Source organism: Bacillus rossius, chromosome 1 (assembly GCF_032445375.1).
Source record: "Bacillus rossius redtenbacheri isolate Brsri chromosome 1, Brsri_v3, whole genome shotgun sequence".
Classification (NCBI taxonomy): Eukaryota; Metazoa; Arthropoda; class Insecta; order Phasmatodea; family Bacillidae; genus Bacillus; species Bacillus rossius.
This window is the reverse complement of record NC_086330.1, coordinates 18,493,519-18,511,465: the sequence shown is the minus strand read 5'-3', so window position 1 is coordinate 18,511,465 and position 17,947 is coordinate 18,493,519. Positions and strand designations below refer to the sequence as shown.

Below are 17,947 nucleotides of genomic sequence, written 5' to 3'. Positions count from 1 at the left end.
CTTAAATTGAACTGTTATAATATACCAATGAAAATGGAACATTCTTTTATGGACGCCCTGTATTTGAAGTTATGTGCAGTAATATTCTCCAGGTGCTAACAGGCTGGAGCCAATAGTTACTGTTTGACTTTTACATGACTACAAATTTATTTAATAATTTTACATAATATTTTCTTTCATTGTAACTGGCTAAACAAAGCATGATTGATTTTATTCATTTAAAACTCAAATCATCTGAATGTTCTAACTTCAAGATGGCCCCATTTTCGCTTTGAAGTTCTTTCTTCTGATTTCAAGTCATGAGATAGAAAACGCGAATCGCCTCTAAGATGATGATTTTTTTTTTTGTATTCGGATGAGTACTGGCATAGAACTATCCTAAACTTAATCCGGGGGGGGGGGGGGGGAATCTGCAACATAGTTTAATTTTTTATTTCTCTATACTATTCGGAAAATAAGCCATTAACTTTTGATGGACCTGGATCCACTGTACGGCAAACAAAGAAAAATAATGCGATCTCCAAATTCTGTACATTCCATATATGATCTCCAGAAGTCTTGCTCCTTGGAAAGGGGATATGCTGTAGAGACAGCAAATGCTGTGCGAAACAACCAGTGTCTGAACCAGATCGCTGAGGATCTCGGTGCAATGCAGATTGACATCAATGTCCAAACACTGCTCCCTAAAAGAGCACGTGAAAAATATTTGTTTACCTCAAAAGATTGTTTGTTCGAAAATGGTGAAAATTTTTTTAAAAGATTTAATGGAGAACTTTTTTTTTTTTTTTTTTTTTTTTTTTTTTAGCAGGAAATACCTTATTTACCAAACAGAAAGATATCATTGTATAAACAGCATATTTGGTGAGGTGTAGGTACAGAATCATTCAAGTATGTAATCCCCACATAATATCTTTTTACATCAATAAAACTTTGTTTCGCCGTGTACAAAAACAATTTTTTTTTTCAAATGAACCAACGGTTTTTCTCAGTGCAGCTTTTTAGGGAATATTAAGTAGTTTTGGAGGAATTTGAAGGTAAGGGTCATCTTGCGTTTGAGGTTTTTAAGCCACTTTGTGGAAATTTCAAGCAAGTTTGATGTTCTTTCTTTTTGTGGTGGTGGCTGGTATGTGGAATTTTAAACAGCTTAGTGGAATGTTTTAATTTTGTAAAAAAAAAAAAAAAATTGTTTTGAGAAATGTTTTCTTTGAAAATGAAACATTTTGAGACTTTTTAGGGCATTTTTGAAGTGAAACTTCTAATGCGACTTCCAACAAGGTTTCGTTAAACGTTTAACGCTACCATGGAGGATGTATGAAAGCAATGTTGCGTTAAACGTTCAACGCTCCTGGGGAGGGGGAATAGAAAGAGACAGAGCGAGAGTGAATGCGTGGCACTCGAACGCATGCGCGTAGTAAACCTGTTACAGGCCAGCGTATCTTATACTTCAGTTATCATAATCCCATTGTAAATGTTATAGATTTGGATATTTCTCCACTTTTAAAAATGATGATTAAAAGACGCGATCAATTGTGAATTGTAAGCAATGTTAATAAAGTTTGTCTTAAATAAAAAATATGATTTCACTAAAATATCAATTTCTACCCCTTCCTATTTTCATTTCCACATTACGAAGTTTCACTTCTTCCGCGCGAAGGGACTCCACGCAATATTATTTTTTATTAGTTTTGGGTAGCTGTTTAGTCAGATTCCACCCTCCCACTATTATTTTTATTAGTTTTGGGTAGCTGTTTAGTCATATTCCACCCTCCCACTATTTTTTTTTATTAGCTTTGGGTAGCTGTTTAGTCAGATTCCACCCGCCCACTATTATTTTTATTAGTTTCGGGTAGCTGTTTAGTCAGATTCCACCCTCCCACTATTTTTTTTATTAGTTTTGGGTAGCTGTTTAGTCAGATTCCACCCTCCCACTATTTTTTTTATTAGTTTTGGGTAGCTGTTTAGTCAGATTCCACCCTCCCACTATCTTTTATTAGTTTTGGGTAGCTTTTTAGTCAGATTCCACCCTCCCACTATTTTTTTATTAGTTTTGGGTAGCTGTTTAGTCAGATTCCACCCTCCCACTATTATTTTTATTAGTTTCTGGTAGCTGTTTAGTCAGATTCCACCCTCCCACTATTTTTTTATTAGTTTTGGGTAGCTGTTTAGTCAGATTCCACCCCCCACTATTTTTTTATTAGTTTTGGGTAGCTGTTTAGTCAGATTACACCCTCCCACTATTTTTTTATTAGTTTTGGGTAGCGTTTTAGTCAGATTCCACCCTCCCACTATCTTTTATTAGTTTTGGGTAGCTGTTTAGTCAGATTCCACCCTCCCACTATTTTTTTTATTAGTTTTGGGTAGCTGTTTAGTCAGATTCCACCCTCCCACTATTATTTTTATTAGTTTCGGGTAGCTGTTTAGTCAGATTCCACCCTCCCACTATTTTTTTTATTAGTTTCGGGTAGCTGTTTGGTCAGAGTCCACCCTCCCACATCAGCTACCCTCCAACCTTGCCCTCGCAGATGTCGACGTCGGCGGGCTGGGACGGCGTGCTGGACGGCATCATCAACGAGGAGGACTGCCAGAAGCCCAACAACGAGCTGGGCTACTCGGGCAACTGCGGCTCGGCCACCATCGGCATCGCCTTCCTGCTCGCCTACCTGGTCATCAGCTTCCTCATCGTCATCAACATGTACATCGCCGTCATCCTGGAGAACTACTCGCAGGTGCGCCCTTTGCCCCCCGGCTATGGTCACCCTCCGGTACCGCGGATACGGTCCTGCAGTATTGTGACATCATATTTCTGATGAATAACCCGGCAGTTCTAATGATACATCCAATACACAGTTTCTATTATATTGTGTTTCAAGATATAATGTTACAAACTTTTGGTCTCACCTATGATCCTATCCACCCCGTTTTAAGGTAGCTCGCTTCACTTTCTTCTCGTTACTGCTAATTAAGGTATATTTCTGTAAGGTTTACTTTTGACTTGATGTAAGCTTTTGGACAAACGCCATTGTTTAGCAATGGCGTATGTCCAAAAGCTTACTTGAAGTCATGCACTCCCATTGCACAAATCTTTTCCTTCCGCTATCTTTTGTTTTGAATTTTTTGTCGGTCACACATTTTTTTTAAACCATATATATTTTCTAAAACACTATTTCAAAGCTATTCAATATTCGTGCAATGGGGAATTTTGGTTTAATACAGTTTTTTTGGACATACACCATTGCAGTTTTGCACTGTTTGTCATGGATAAAAAATTCAATAATGCAAAATTAAAAAAATTTAAAAAATTAAAACATAAAACCTTAGAGAGCAAAGCCTAAACCAGCTGATGTTGAACAGATGGACAGACAGATTGTTGCTTATCTGATATACATTTACCGTTCTTGTTGAAACTGTCCCGTTGTTGTTAGGCCACTGTGTTCATCTGTGCTGTTGATTTTTTCTCGGGACTAAATTAATTCCACGTAATTTTTGTGCTGTCTGATGTATAAAGTTTGGAATTATTCGTTTGTGCTGTCGTCGTTTTTTTGTCCATAATAACTGTTTCATTTCATCGTTGGGTCCATATGTTTGACATCAGATCATTTAAGGTTATTCTATGTGGGTTTATGTTTGCCATTTGTTTTATTTTTTATTTTGTTTTCTTGCAAAACTCCAATGTCATAAGTCCAAAAAATTGTATCAAATTATTTTTAAACTATACAGTATTCGTGCGAGTGAACATAATTATGATAAAGTAAACAATAAAAAGTTAAAGGAAATTGAGTTGCCATACAAAATAAAATAAATAATAGAACATGAAGTAAATTTAATATTCATCTTGGTAAAACGTACACCAGTATTCGAACCAGAATCCTCGCAAACCGAATTCCGCTTCACACTGAGTGGGATATAAAATATTCGACATGAATAATAATAGCAAATAAAATTATTAATATTTCCCCTTGTTGACCATCCAGGAGGATGAAGGAACTGGCAATTGATCTGAAAAATCGTTGTGTGCCTGAGGAGACACCAGAGCATGGTTTCCGTTCGACACGCTACACTTCGCGAGGATTTACCACTTTTATACCGAATGTCCCAGAACTCAACGTTAAGCCGAGAAAAAAATTATTCGCCAATTAATTACGGTTCTAAATCAAAAAAAAAAATTTGAACTTAATCATCTGAACGTTTCGTCTTCATGTATGGTCGAGCGGTCGTTGGTTTCGACTTGCTCTAGAGTACCTCTAGCAAATGGTGCATGTGTATATCTCTCATGGGAGGGTTGCTCGTGGTTTCTGGTGGAAGATGAAGACGGCTCAGATACTGACGACGGCAGATGGACAGTTTACCATCCCTCCAGATGCCACGCTGGTTCAGTGGTCAGATCACCCGTCCCCCCAGAAAGACGACCGAGTTTGGGTTACTGGTTGTGTGGTTCGACCCGAATTAATTTTCTCACGTGGCAGACCAATTTACCCCCCAGCCTAAAAATTCCATCATTGCTACATCCACATGCCGTCACACTTTCTAGTCACTGGTAAACTCGATGTCGACAATACGTTCCCTTGTTCAATCATTCACCAATCCTCTAGTAAGAGTAGGATATTCCTGCTCCTGATGGTAAAATATATGATATATCTCTCTATGTATCAATGTTTCTATCTATATCTCACATCTATATCTACATCTCTATATATATCCTCGCTATCTCTATCCCTCTATACCAAACTTTACCTATATCTATATCTCTGTCTCTCCATGTCTATATAGTACTTATATCTTTATCTCTTCCACACAGAGAAAAAGGATTGTTTAAATAAAACTAATATTTGTTTATATGTGGCGAAACAAAACATTTACTTGCTGTAACAAAATATTTTATCAGCTTAATCAAACTTGGTTAGTAACAAAATTTATTTGTTACACCTGACAAAATATACATTTGAGTTGACAAAATCATTTTGTTGGGTCATCAGTATCTTTCCTACTACAAAATGTTTGTTTGAATTGACAAATTTTATTTATTTCGCCATATAAAAACAAACATTTTGTCGGGGCAAACAAACCTTTCTCTCGGTGCGACCAGAAGACGAACGCACGTAACAACCCCTCGAGCATGGACGGACCGACTCTGTTCGCCCGCAGGCCACCGAGGACGTGCAGGAGGGCCTCACCGACGACGACTACGACATGTACTACGAGATCTGGCAGAACTTCGACCCGGACGGCACGCAGTACATCCGCTACGACCAGCTGTCCGACTTCCTGGACGTGCTGGAGCCGCCCTTGCAGATCCACAAGCCCAACAAGTACAAGATCGTGTCCATGGACATCCCGATCTGCAAGGGCGACATGATGTTCTGCGTGGACATCCTGGACGCGCTGACCAAGGACTTCTTCGCGCGCAAGGGCAACCCCATCGAGGAGACGGCGGAGCTGGGCGAGGTGCAGGCGCGGCCGGACGAGGTGGGCTACGAGCCGGTGTCGTCGACCTTGTGGCGGCAGCGGGAGGAGTACTGCGCGCGGCTCATCCAGAACGCGTGGCGCAAGCACAAGAGGCAGCGCCTCGGCGGCGAGAGCTCCGACGAAGGTCCGGAGGACGGGCAGGCGGACGCGCGCGACCGCCGCCAGACCGCCGTGCTCGTGGAGAGCGACGGCTTCGTCACGAAGAACGGCCACCGGGTGGTCATCCACTCGCGGTCGCCCAGCGTCACGTCCAGGTCGACGGACGTCTGAGCCGGGCCGCGTCCCCCCCTCCCGTTCACGCGCGCCGCGCGCTTCGACTGAAGCGCCACAATGCGGCCCGCCGACATCTTCCCCCGGGGACTTGTTTCGTTTCCTTTTTCTTTTCGTTCAGACTCCTCGTTTTACCCGCGGGGCGCCGGCCCCGCGCGATCAAAAAACACCCGAAAAACCACAAAAACCCGTCGAATCTCCAGGGAAAGTAACGAGCGAAACACCGAAAGGTTTACGGACGACGACAATATCCAGGGGCGTGTGATGGTGAACTGCTTTACGGAGACCGCTCGTTCCTCTCTGGCTGGGACTCGCTGGACCGCGAAGGATTCACTCCTGGACTCCGGGATGTTCTTCTTCCCCCCCTCGTCAGTTTAGCAACAAACTGTCACGTGAACGCACGTTTTCCGCGGGCTCCAGGACGCCAATTCTTCCGGTCGCGAAGCTAAGAAATTTCCCCGGAAAAATTTTTTTTTGGGTGCTGGAAACATTTCAATGCTTGGGGAATTTCACGGACCAGAGAACGAGAAAACAAACAAGGAAAAAAAAATAATGGAGTAGGATAATTGTTGGGCTTACGCTAGCATTCTAATTTGTGGCTAAGATATTTTCTTGGAATAAGAGAAAAGGAATGGTTAATAATTTTAACTTGAGCTTCATATGCTTATTTCAGTCTGCTGTGTTTCCTTGTTACCTACTTAAGATCTGCGTGTGATAAATATATATTTTTTAAATCAACTTTTTAAGTCCAAATCCACGGTGGGAGCATACATTCAGGAGGGGAGGGACGAAGATGTCCACGCAATCAGCATAGCCTGCAAATGCTTGTTACGTTTTTCTATTGTGTGAGAGAACTTCACGTGCACACGTTCATTCTCTATGAACACTGGTCTGAAAATGTGCTTCGTTTTTTGCAAAAGAACTTGACGTGTAAAAAGGACAAATTTTAAATTGCCCGATTTGTTCCGAATCTTTTGCCAGTGCTACTTATTTCCCTTGTATCATAATGAGAAGTAATAAGATTAAGCTTAGATTAAGAGGAGTAAGTGGACTCACACCGCTATCACGTTACTTATTTTTGTAATTCGTTGTTGTCTACGTATAATTTTTTTTTCGCTGAGGTAATCGTTGAGATACACATACACACAAAATATTAAGAATGATAAGTAATGCTTTGACGATAGTCACAGCTTGTCTTGTACGAAGTAGAATTAGATTTTAAAATTGTGATTGCAGTCCGTAGACCGTGCTCGAAGTGTGCATGTTTTTTGTGTGGTTTAAAAAAAAATAAGAAAACCGGATTAAAAAATAAGCCCTCTGTTGTTAATTATCATGTGGTTTTATATATACTAAATATTTATTCAACTCTTTGCCAGCTATAGATGTGATCCTTCTGTCTACATTCATCTTTTTTATAATTTGAACTATTTCTTTCTCTACTGTTACGTTTACTTGATGTATCATTTATTTTTACTTTTTCCATATGAAATAACTACCACATATTCACAACACAAGTATATTGGTCAGAAAACGTTTAGTTTATAACATGTATAATTTTTGATAAATATGTCCAATTTTTTTAAGTCCATCTTTTGGATTAACTTTTTATCTTAGCCATGTTTTGTTTTGGAAAAATTAATCAAACATTGGTTTTTGATAACGATATTTGTTTATGAATATTTTCTTGATTCTCGAAGGAAAAAAAATGAGTTTGCAGTGATGTAATAAATGCAACACGACTTGTTTAATTTTGGCGTTTGAATGGTGCATCAGAAAGTAAATGTTTCCTGTAATTTATAATATAAATGATAAGCATTTCTTCACGTGTATTATGAAATGATCAAAAATTTGATACCATGTTTCCTTAATTTATGAGGAAACTACAACTGAAATCCGTGCAATCCAGCTTTAAAAAATTGTCAGTAATGCAAACGCTTCCACTTTGTTGCTGATTTTAATTACGGTAGATTAAGATTTGTGTGTTATAAGTCATAAGTGCGCCAGACAGGCACCATCAAACTCACGAAGGTGAAGGTTCTAGAAATATCGTACACATTTAACAGCAATAATTAACACAGAACATTTCGCAAAAGCATGTCTTGGTTGTATGTCTGGAATAGTGTAAAAGGTCGCCATAATTTGTAACTTTAAAAGGCCCAGTATATTTTTCTTTTTGGAACAGTATTAATTAATCATCTAAGTTAGTTGAGTCATAAAACCCAAATATGAAGAATTGTTGACAATAACCAGTATTGTGTATTTTTAGGCGGATAAACGAAGACATTTCTTGATTTTTTTGGTGGAATAACTGCTTGCAGATCATAAAAATTTCTCATTGAACTATTCCTTCCCCTAAAATGAGAAATTTTAATGTTCAATTAAGGAAAGTGTTTTTAGGGCCAATTTGATTAATTTATTAGCAAGACACATCAACTGCAGTGTAATGATAATGTTTTTGTTTTAGGTAATACACATTTTAGTTGTTATTTTGTGTTACCGTTGGTGATAGCTAAGAGGCAAGACAGAAACAAAAACTTGTGATAATGGTCAAGCTGAGTGAAACATAAATTAAATATTACACTCTGTGGAGTCGTTTGTGTAAAACATGTTGAAAATAAATATAAGCGAATGGAAGCATAACAAAATAATAGGTTATGATGTTAATTATACTAAAGATTAATACGATATTAAAAAAAACTAAAAACTTTCTTATCCTAAAGCTATTGCTGCAGTATGCGTGGAATCATCTGTAAGCTTTTATTAATTCACTCACAAAAACCGAAGCACTCATCAGTCAAATCACTTTGTGCTTTTAAGGTATCGGCAGCTCTGTCTTTTTTCGACTTTGTCATGTTCATACATAATAGATATATAAATATTTATCACGCATATATATAATTATTAACTGAGAGAATTACGAATGTTGAAGCTGTTTCAAAGTAACATATGCTTTGCACCGTGAAATGTGTGTAGTAAATGAAGCGTTCAGCACTTATTTTGTTTGAAGATTAGTGACGCTAAACACTTTGTTGGTGACATTCTTCTATAAATATGTGTTTTAAAAAGCTATGAAGCGTTTTATACTTTTGTTTTTAAATAAACCCTTTGGCTGCTGAGACAATGTTTAAAACGTGTGAAGATTATTTTTTATATTGGTGTTTGTAATATTATCCTTTAGAAATTTTTTTAACAAATTGTACAGTTTAAAAGCCAAATAATTTCTTTTGATTCAAAATGGGGTGAACAGTACAGTTTTTTACACTTATTTTCTAATAATCAAAAAAAAATCCTCTTTCCTCACTTTACTTGTCTAATGTACACGGGTTCTTAAATAAAAAAAAACAGGAATGGTAAATATGCAAGAATCATTGTCACTTTTAAAAAAGCTTTAACCTTCGTTTAGGAGCTTTGTAAATTGTTGCATCTATGGTAACCCAATTTGAGCTCTTGTTCGCTAACCTGGGTAGTGCATTGTTCATTCATAATAGTTGCAGTTGTGAAATTTTCAACCATTCATCATTCAAAAGCTTACATTTTCTAAACAATATTTACAATCAAAAAGTATGGGATGAATACAGTTTATTTAAGAATGAAGAAATATTGTTATTTATTATTTTGGATCAAAAATTGTATTCAAATTAAAATACATTTCTGCAGGCACAGAAAAATGTTAGAAAAAATGTAAATTTTTTACTTATGTCAATAATATTACATGAGTTATTGGTTATAGCACAAATTTGGTTATTTGTAAGTAAAAGTGGTTATAATACAAACTTTTAAACGAAAATGAGAAGTTCTTATGTGTTATAAAGTGTCCTTTAAAATTAGTAAAGACCATTTTTATGCTACATTCTGCTAGGAATGAAGTATAAGTTTACTATTTATGCTATCAATACTAGAAGTAAATTATATTTCCTCATCAAATTTTTTAGTTTTACGATGTACACGTTGACAATATATTTTCATATTTAATTAATTTAATTATATTATAACAGTTTTTCTAAAATTTGCTTCGTTAAGGATGTATTCCCGTTTCAAGTCATTATTATATATTAAATTTTAAACATTGTTTAATAGTTTAATGTTTTGTATTTTAAATGTTAAACAGTTTATTCTTTTGACTTTTTGAGCAGCGGAAACTGAAACATTTAAAAAAAGTATATAGTGTATAGCTATATAGTGTATAGCTATATAGTGCATTTTTTGCATAATTAGCTAATAAAGTTGAATATTTTATATTTTTGTGCAGTATGGATAAGGAAAACCAAATTGAATAATTAACTGAAAATCACTGAGTTCAAAGGCAATGCAGGTTGCTCCTGCGTGATATGGTTTAAATTTCAATAAGAAAAATTAATTTTATTACATTTTTCCTTTTAAAATCGTAACAGTTATGACGATTTTAAAATGCCAGTTAAAATTAAATAATTTTTTTAAAAATAAATTAAACCATATCACATAGCAGCCAGTAAAATTGCCTGTAAAACTTAAACGTTCCAGTAATTTATACCATTTCATTCTCCTTATCCGTATTGCACAAATGCGTTAAAAATGCGACTATGCCACCTACTTATGCGAAAGTATGCGATTAGTATATTTTTCTTTTTGTGAAAGTTCTGCCGCTCGAAAAGTTGGCACGTTTAACCGCGCAGAACGTAAATATAAAATTGTTAGTGCATAAAATAATGATTCTTTTAATCTAAAATGTGACCTAAATATGCATGGTGGTCAACCATAAAAAACTTTATATGCAAATACTATGGCATAAATTGAAATTCATGTCAAGTATTGTTTATTTCATATATATTTTTATGAAATAAAATTTGCGTCAACTAAGTAACAATTATATATTTTGGATATAATAAAATAAAATTATATACATTTGGTGGCTTAAGCCAATCTTCTAAGTAGATGATACACACATAAAACACAAATCATTTTACAATTTTACAATTGTTTCGGCATAGGCGGGAAATTAAATAAACGTTATACATAAAATTGCGACAAAAGGCTACCTTTCATTAATAACTATGAATTTAAGAGGACTTTAACTCACACAATTTGTAAGTGAACTTCACTAAATGACTAAAATATTTATGAAAACAAATATTTACAATTCTGAGTTGTATCATTTGCAATAGAAAACGTTTACTTAAAATATGGTTAGTACGCCATCGCTTATCAGCTAAAAACATCGAAGAAAATATGTATTCTTTTCTAAGGCTAATTTGGGGGTCACACTTTGTGTCCGTGACATTTAAATAATAAAATAGCTTTGTAAGTGATGACAAAAGAACCTGCAACAGTTAAAATGATTTTTAATTATTGTAGTTGTTCCACACAACAGATTTAAGTTTTTGGTAAGATACAAAAGTCACTTAAAATACATATTAATTTTGACAAATTCTTACATGTCCCAAAATGTGACTTTCATGGGTGAAAAACTGAGATGTAACAGCCAGTTAAATATAAAATCACGGCAAGTACTCAAAAATTCGTCTTACAAAGAATCCTCATTATAAAGAAAAGAATTGTGTTTAAGAAATTCAAACAGGGAAGCTCAATATATTGAAATAATAATTTTATAGTTCCAATTCTGTGGTAATATTACTTTTGCAAAAAATATTTTCAGTAAAATTTAATAATTGCATAAAATGTTAAAGAATGTAAGTTTATATAATAATTTCTCAATGAATGTAGGTACTAGGTAGCCTTTAAAATGCTTAAATTTTTATTTGAAGTCAAATTTACTTAAATCGGCTTTAAAAGTGTTGGGTTTCTTAAAATGTTTTGCTAAACTGGGCGAGAGATTTAAGTAACAAAATACACAGCGGTCAATCCCTTCACGCATATGCAGTCTCACAAATGTTGATTTTTTTTTCGTTTTTCTCGTCACTACTTTATGTTAAAAGCTATTTCTAAAATTTCAACTCAATGCCTCTTTTGCACTTTCTGCGTCAAAATTTTTTTTTCAGTAGAGTTTTACTTTGTGTAATATAATGGTGATGATGATTACAAATGATGATAATTATACAAAGACTGGCGGGCCTTTTCACACCCACGATATTACACTACCAAGGGGAAAGTCCTAGTTGGGGGATCACCAATTTGGCTTAAACTGAGTGAGTAGAAGCAGGTAGATGTCCCTTTCAACGTCCTAACATGTCTCGTCTGAGTGGGCCATGGGAAGCGAGGAAAAGCCCTATAAAGATATGAACGTAAATTTTCAGGGCTATTTATGTCAGTGGCGTGGCACAGTTGCCAAGCAAATTGCCGGTCAAACTGCCTGCTCGGGTTTGATACACAATGGAACTTTTTGTTATTAAAATTAATATTTTTATGTCTCTAAATAATATACAGTTAATAGCAAACTTTAAGTACGCTTGAAATGTTAAATTACATAATTGGTTGAGGTTTTGACTACAAGGAACATTTACGAAATTTCTAGCAAGTAATTATCTACGCTGCCTCTTTTTTGACGTGACGTCTAATAAATCGATGAACGCCGGCTGCACGCACGAAAAATTGTCCGGTTACGCACATTATTCCGTTACGCTGTGTACCGTTACGCACATAGTTCCGTTACGCTGTGTCCCGTTACGCTCATTGTATGCTTGCACCGCATCTACCTCTCTTCCACTCGACTGTTTATAAAGTGAAGTGAAAAGTTAATGTGGTTTTCATTGCTTATTACAACAACAATTATGGCAATAAAGGTTAATTATTCTTGCATTTTAAAAATCTGATTACTAGTATAATTTCAATTTTTTATTCTTTTATTATTAAAAAAAATTGGTTGTCTGTAAAGTCGGTTTACGGACGATAGTTTAACGTGACAACGTCATAACAAAACATTGATGAAATGATTGATCCAGAAGAAAAGGAAATATCATATTCGGCCTGAGACTGAGCCGTAATAGGTTTTTGCAACCAAACCATTTAGGCTTTAAAAATATTATATTCTTTGAGGAAGAAATTTTTTTTAATTTTTCTATCTTTTGTATGATAAAATCTACCTCTGCATACTTTTATGAATAACATTGAATCATTTTTATTGAATCATCACTTTTTTGTATGGATAAAAAGGAGTGAAATGAAATGTACAGTTTAATTAATAAATTTACTTTTATTTGCATTCATTAATTCAAATATATTTATTACTTTTGAAATGTTGCGTGTGCCGTATTTATTTTTTCAAATACAAAAATTTTTTCGCAGCTGCCGGGATTCGAACTGACAACCCTTGGATTGAAATTTAGTGACGCTAACCGAACGCCCACGAGGCCATACTCTTAATGTAAAAGTTTCAGATTGTATATACATATTTATAAAAATTTTGTTCACGGTAGGGGAATAATATTATTTCGTTTTTATAACACGATTTTATAACAAATACGCATCCCAAATACACCAAACTTATTTATAATGTATTACAAGATTTTTTAAAACATTGTGCAAAAGATCCCGGGTGTAATTTGAATTATTATGTGTAACTGTAAACACCATTGTTGGTTCAAAACGTATTTGAATATTCAACATTACCTATAAATAACCGTGCAGATTGTGCTGAAAATCGGTGGACGATCGTTAAATTACATAATATTAATAATTCAAACGACGAAAATATGATTGAAAAGTCAAATCGATGGTTGTTCCAATCGAGTGGAAGAGAGATGCCACGTATGCGTACAATGAGCGAACAGAACACACCCGTAGTGGGACATCCGTAGTGGGACACTTTTTCGTGCGTGCAGCCGGCGTTCATCGATTTATTAGACGTTGTCACGTCAATAAAAATGATTCAATTTTATTCATAAGTTATGCAATCATTTCATTAATGTTTTGTTATGACGTTGTCACGTTAAACTATCGTCCGTAAACCGACTCTACAGACAACTAATTTATTTGTTTTTATTATCAGAAGAAACATGACAAATATATATATATTTTTTAATTTTCCAATAAAATAATAAGCTTTAATGACAAATCACTGCAGACTCGTGGCAAGAAGCTGTTCTCAACTGTAGAGACTGTTACAGACTGAAAAAAAAAAAAAGGTATTGTAATGACCGACTATAGGTGAATTTGAAACAGCTGCACAGAACTGTTCGTGCTGAACACACGAAAGAGTATAAAGAAAAAAACAATCCAATGAGAATATATCGACAAAAAAAAGTTGCTCAAAGTTGCTATTGAAGGACAAAAGTTAAAAATCACAAACCACACTCTACAGTAAATACAATTCAAAAATGTATCACTTAAAACAATTCCTGTTTTAATGTATTAACTAACTAAATTAAAGTAAACCGTAATAAATTGAATACAAATATTAAATTGTTTAAATATAATTAATTCATGTGATACATAGATTTATATTGTGTGAAATAAAAAAAAATTAATAAAATTTTAAACAGCACCACTTGGTATTTAGCCCATACCGGCAAATTGTCAGACACTACCCTTACCTCTACGTCACACCTTTTAATTAATTATGCATGAAAAAAAATCATTTAAATTCTTATTTAAATAGCTTTTACGAGCTTTCTAGGACCCGCTCAGGCGAGATATGCCAGGACGTTGCAAATGGCACCTACCTGCTTCTATACTCACTTAGTTTTAAGCCATATTATTCAGCCTGATCTCGGACACTCTTCTTGTTAGTGTAATATCCGATGAAAATATTTGTGGCCAAAAAAGTGCAAGGGAGGTATCGAGTTAAGAGTTAAAAAAAAATTGGTTGTCTTTAAAGTCGGTTTACGGACGATAGTTTAACGTGACAACGTCATAACAAAACATTGATGATATGATTGCATACTTTTATGAATAAAATTGTATCATTTTTATTTTAATAATAAAATAATAAATACTTGAAATTATACTAGTTATCAGATTTTTTAAATGCAAGAATAATTAACCTTTATTGCCGAAATATTTGTTGTAATAAGCAATGAAAACCACATTAACTTTTCATTTTACTTTATAAACAGTCGACGAAACAGTTCACGTGTAGATGACTTGTAATTAATTTTAAAAACTGGCTTTTAGCTATAAAGTTTAAATATAATTATGAACAAGTATTCATATAAATAAATTGTAATTAAATATCTATCATCAATTATATGAATCACCATAATTTTTTAGTCAATTGTAACATAACCTATTATTACTGCACTCGCCGACAGCGTAACGGAACACAGCATAACGGAACAATGAGCATAACGGAACAATGTGCGTAACGGGACACTTTTTCTTTCGTGCAGCCGGCGTTCATCGATTTATTAGACGTCACGTCAAAAATAGCCCTTAGAAAACAGTTATGACAAAAAAAAACGGAAAAAAAATTATTATTTACATGACGTGTGAGATGGAGCCTTCAGATGGTCATGCAGAACTCCAGGTGTCAAAGGCGCCATTCGCAAACCGCTCAATACTCCATTAAAAAGTTTGATTACGAAAAGCATTTAAAAACCATTTCCTTTGTCTACACAAGTTAAGTTTCATGGTTGCATGTTTTACGAGTATTTTTTTTGGACAGTGAAAAAAAAACAGGCTAAAACGTGTGTTTGCACGGATGTGTTTTAGGTATGAAAAAGTCTACACGCAGCATTGTAAATGGTATAGGGAAATGATGGAATAATTTTACTGTAATATTCCATCATGAATGATAGGGTCACCACTACAAGCCCCGCAGAGGGGCGTTACCGCCGATGATAATGCGCGCCAGTTCTGTGCCTGGCGCGTAGGGGCGAAGAGGCGTGCGTTGCGCGAGCCAGTGTCGCCCTTAGCGACCCCGCGCTTGTGGATCCCGTGTAGCCAGTCAGCGAGGAGGCGCAGTGGTGACACGCTGGACTCGAAATCTGGACTCGGGGGTCGATTTCGGTGGGGACGCACCACAACACCGAAATACCACAACGCCGAACGTACAATAACGCCGAAAACCATAACGCCGAAATGCCAAATTGACTACAACGCCGACAGCTAGAAAACTGCTGTGTACCACAACGCCGTATTACCACAACGCCGAAAAATGTCATTGCAGGACTGCCACAAAGGTTAGGTTAGGTAAGGTTAGGTTAGGTAAGGTTAGGTTAGGTTAGGTTAGGTTAGGCTATGTTAGGCTAGCCTAGGTTAGGTTAAGTTGTGGTATTTCGGCGTTAAGATACATTTAAGAAACACACACAAATTCATTAAGTTGTTTTTCATTTTGCTCCTGTGCCCCCCCCCCCCCCCCCGCGCAGCAACATTTTTCGGCGTTACTGTATTTCGGCGTTGTGGTACACAGAAGTTTTCTAGCTGTCGGTGTTGAGGTCAATTTGGCATTCGGCGTTATGGTATTCGGCGTTATTGTACGTTCGGCGTTGTGGTATTTCGGCGTTTGGTATTTCGGCGTTGTGGTAACGACCCGATTTCGGTATCCTTCGGGCTTCCTGAAGTCACTCCCGAGGCTATTCAAGGCCACGGCCACTATCGTTCCTAATTTCCTGGAACTGTGTTGTTTAGTATACACTTCTCTCGACCAGTCGTTCAATGGACATATTTTGTTTTATATTAAAAATTTTGCTTCTCTGTTCGGTTACCAAATGATCTCCCACTTCCTTGAAGTGAGCAACAGAGGCACTGGAACACTGTAAAAATAAAAGTTTTATTTTTTTAATTTTTTTACAACGAAAGTCCTTGGAGACTCAGTTGTCAACGATATCATTTGCAAAACTACACGTTGGAGCTTTGTAAAATTGAAAATGGTACAAAGATCTGCCTTGCAGTTTTACGAGTGATATCTTTGGCAACAGAGTTTCCAATCCTTGTAAAATTACACAATGTTTCTGTAACTTCTTCGCCACCTTAAAACTATTAAAAATTCTTCTAATAAGACAGATCTTACTGAGAACCAGTTTAGGTTTATCTTTATGAACAATATAGAGAGATTGCAAATTATTTACAATGGGTCCTTCGTTTCTCATTATTTAACTTTTGTACCATTAGCTATGGACAGTTCGTGAATATTGTTTCGGTTCCACGGATTTAACACACTTATCAAAAAAAAAAAAAGATCAGTGCGTGTAACTCTGTACATGTGATAGAAGTGAAACTTCTTTTGCAATTCAAACCTCAACTTCTAAGTATATCGTAAGGGGTTAAATGGCAGGGAGAGAGAGTACAAAATTTTCTCAAATTAAAAAAAAAAAAAAACAATTAATATTATATGCACGGGATTTGTTTAAACTTTTTTTAACTGGCATATTATTAGTTGGACTTAACATACGATGTGTGATTTAGCTAACGAAATAATATTTAGTGATAAATAATTACCCTGTCAAACTAAAGCGTGAAAAGCATTAGCCTCTACCAGCAAAAAAAAAATTATTTACTTAGTTAAAACAATACTGATATAACACCGTTTAACAATACTGATTCACACAAGAAATTAAAATAATACTTACCTAAAAGAACACAATTTTCTTGCGAATATGGCCCGTTGTGTTGCCCTCTGCCCAAACACTCCCTTACTAGATGCATGCAAGTCGGTGTGGCGTCAGGCGCAGGCGGGTTCCTACCGCCGCTACCCGCCTATCCCTGCAGCATGGCGGGGTTCAACCTGAGCCGCACGCCGCCACGTGGAGCCCGCCCAAGCGAACGAGTTCCCTGCACCGTCCGCAACCTATTCTCCGTGCTTTTCGCGTCAGAATAGATAAATCATAAATGAGCATGTATAAGTATGTGTGCTGGTATGCAAGTGTACGAGTATACGCAAGTGTGTTTAAATGGGAACATGCACTCAAGCTTCTCCGCTATGATAATGTTATCACCTAGACTTACCCTATCAAAAGTCAAAAAAAAAATATCTTCTTAAAAGTCCCTTAAACATTATTTGGTCCTGAATACTAGAAGATCTGGAATTGTTATACATGTTGTATCAAAATTCATGTTACAGCGCTTGAGGGTAGAAAGCTCTTATTATTTGCAACCATTTTTGCCATTAAACATGTTGCTGGAAACGCGTAGTTAAGCCCCTGTAGCCCCAGAAAGAGTCAGCGAAGGCAACCCTTTGGGCTTTGTGTGAGACAGACGATACTGTGGTGAATTACGTGTTTACGACGCCGGGCAGCGCTCGAGAGGACTGTACGATGTCGAATGCTGACCCCCGCCCCTTTTTACTTCCACTGGTGGCGCCCTCACCTATTTTCTTCCGTTCGTGCCGTGCCGTGCCATAGCA

At 36.1% G+C, this 17,947-nt stretch overlaps 1 protein-coding gene across 6 annotated transcripts in view; it reads left to right on the top strand.

The window, feature by feature from the left end:
* The window catches only part of LOC134532714 (sodium channel protein para), a 163,247-nt gene extending 153,733 nt beyond the window's left edge, over positions 1-9,514 (top strand). For all 6 annotated transcript variants that reach the window (XM_063369516.1, XM_063369534.1, XM_063369525.1 and 3 more), the window contains 2 exons: positions 2,523-2,726; positions 5,143-9,514. In XM_063369516.1, coding sequence (XP_063225586.1) covers positions 2,523-2,726; positions 5,143-5,733 — 795 coding nt within the window. In that variant the 3' untranslated portion in view covers positions 5,734-9,514. The remainder of the gene's footprint in view (positions 1-2,522; positions 2,727-5,142) is intronic.
* Positions 9,515-17,947: the final 8,433 nt, after the last annotated feature.